Raw genomic sequence first — 1,497 nt, forward strand, 5'->3', positions numbered from 1 at the left:
CAAACGGAGCACTTCCGTTGCAGCTTTGCAATGGGGGTGGCTGGTTTTGAGCCTGGAACGGCGCAGGGGCCGCGCTCCGTGGATCACACGGATGCCCATCCTCTCCTGACAGGTCTGCAATGGGCTGGTGCAGACGACCGGCTGGCCCTCCGTCGTGGCGTGTGTCGGGAACTGGTTCGGGAAGGGAAAGTGAGTGTTTCTCCAGCGCGTACCCCCTCATCCTCATTCCCGCTGGCTGCGGCAGGTGCCCCCGGGGCGCAGAGCCTGGCTCTGTCCCTGCCAGGAGAGGTTTGATCATGGGCATCTGGAACTCGCACACCTCCGTCGGCAACATCTTAGGGTCGCTCATCGCCGGTGTCTGGGTTTCCTCCGACTGGGGCCTCTCCTTCATCGTGCCCGGCATCATCATCGCCGCCGTGGGCATCGTCTGCTTCTTCTTCCTCGTGGAGTGTGAGTGGCGTGGTCCGGGCTGCAGCAGATGCCTGGCCAGGATCCCTGGGAACACAGTTCGTTCTCCTTACCCGTCTCCATGCATTTTTGGCAACCCCAAATACTTATTTCCAGCTTGTGGCAAGCAGGGATATGGACCCAACCACTACGGGGATGCTCAGCATCCTTTGGGGTCATCCAGGCCAGCTCAGCCCCTTTGCCGCTCCCTCCTCTCAGCCTGCCTTTCTAGGAAACGTTTGGGGAGTCCTTTGGGATTTCAGTGCCAGGAAGTGGGTCCCCAGAGACGCAGCCCAGCCCTGGGGTGTTGCCAGCCCCACATCTCTTCCCCCGCAGCGCGAGATGCTGGCGGAGCGGGGCTGGTCCAGGCTTTCACGGGATCTTCTTTCTCCCTGCAGATCCGGAGGACGTGGGCTGCAGTCCGCCTCTGCATCACGTGAGTCGCGTCGCTCCCCAGTGGGCTTGTCCTGGGCTGGGTGGTCACAGTTCACAGCAACCAGGGGGTGAGGTCATGGCGTCAGAAATGAGGGCGATGTTCGGTTAGCACGGCGGGTGCTCGTTGCTCTTCTGGTGGGAGCATCCTCCGCGTCACATCCCAGCGGCCAAGCTGACGTTTCAGCCCCTTTCAGCGACCGGAGCCACATCTGCTTTCGGATTGCTTTCAGATGGCCTCCGATGAGGAGGACCCTGGGGGAGTGACCTCCAACGAGAAGGACCCTGAAGCGGTCACCTCCAACGAGGGGCCGCTGAGCGTCTCCGGCCAGAGCAGCGCGGCTCACGCCGACAGCCCCAAGGAGCCAGCCGAGGAGCCCGAGGCAATCAGCTTCCTGGGGGCGCTCCGGATACCTGTGAGTCGCAGGATGCCCCTCGCAAAGTGACAGGGATGGAGGAAGGCGCAAAGCCAGGGCGGAAAACTGGGGGAAAACCCACCATCTGGATGGAGTGGGCTCCTCTGATGCCTTCTCCTCTCCTCCCAGGGTGTGGTGGAGTTCTCCCTGTGCCTGCTCTTTGCCAAGCTGGTGAGCTACACCTTCCTCTACTGGCTGCCCC

The 1,497-nt window shown here is 62.4% G+C and overlaps 1 protein-coding gene across 1 annotated transcript in view; it reads left to right on the forward strand.

Moving 5' to 3' along the window:
• Positions 1-112: 112 nt before the first annotated feature.
• The window catches only part of LOC104516689 (sugar phosphate exchanger 2-like), a gene marked incomplete at both ends in the record, with an annotated part of 2,120 nt that continues 735 nt past the window's right edge, over positions 113-1,497 (forward strand). Inside the window, 5 exon segments of the mRNA XM_010161107.1 lie at positions 113-189; positions 284-450; positions 846-883; positions 1,113-1,295; positions 1,425-1,496. Coding sequence (XP_010159409.1) covers positions 113-189; positions 284-450; positions 846-883; positions 1,113-1,295; positions 1,425-1,496 — 537 coding nt within the window.

The sequence above is a fragment of the Eurypyga helias genome, unplaced genomic scaffold, assembly GCF_000690775.1.
Source record: "Eurypyga helias isolate BGI_N326 unplaced genomic scaffold, ASM69077v1 scaffold30930, whole genome shotgun sequence".
Taxonomy (NCBI): domain Eukaryota; kingdom Metazoa; phylum Chordata; class Aves; order Eurypygiformes; family Eurypygidae; genus Eurypyga; species Eurypyga helias.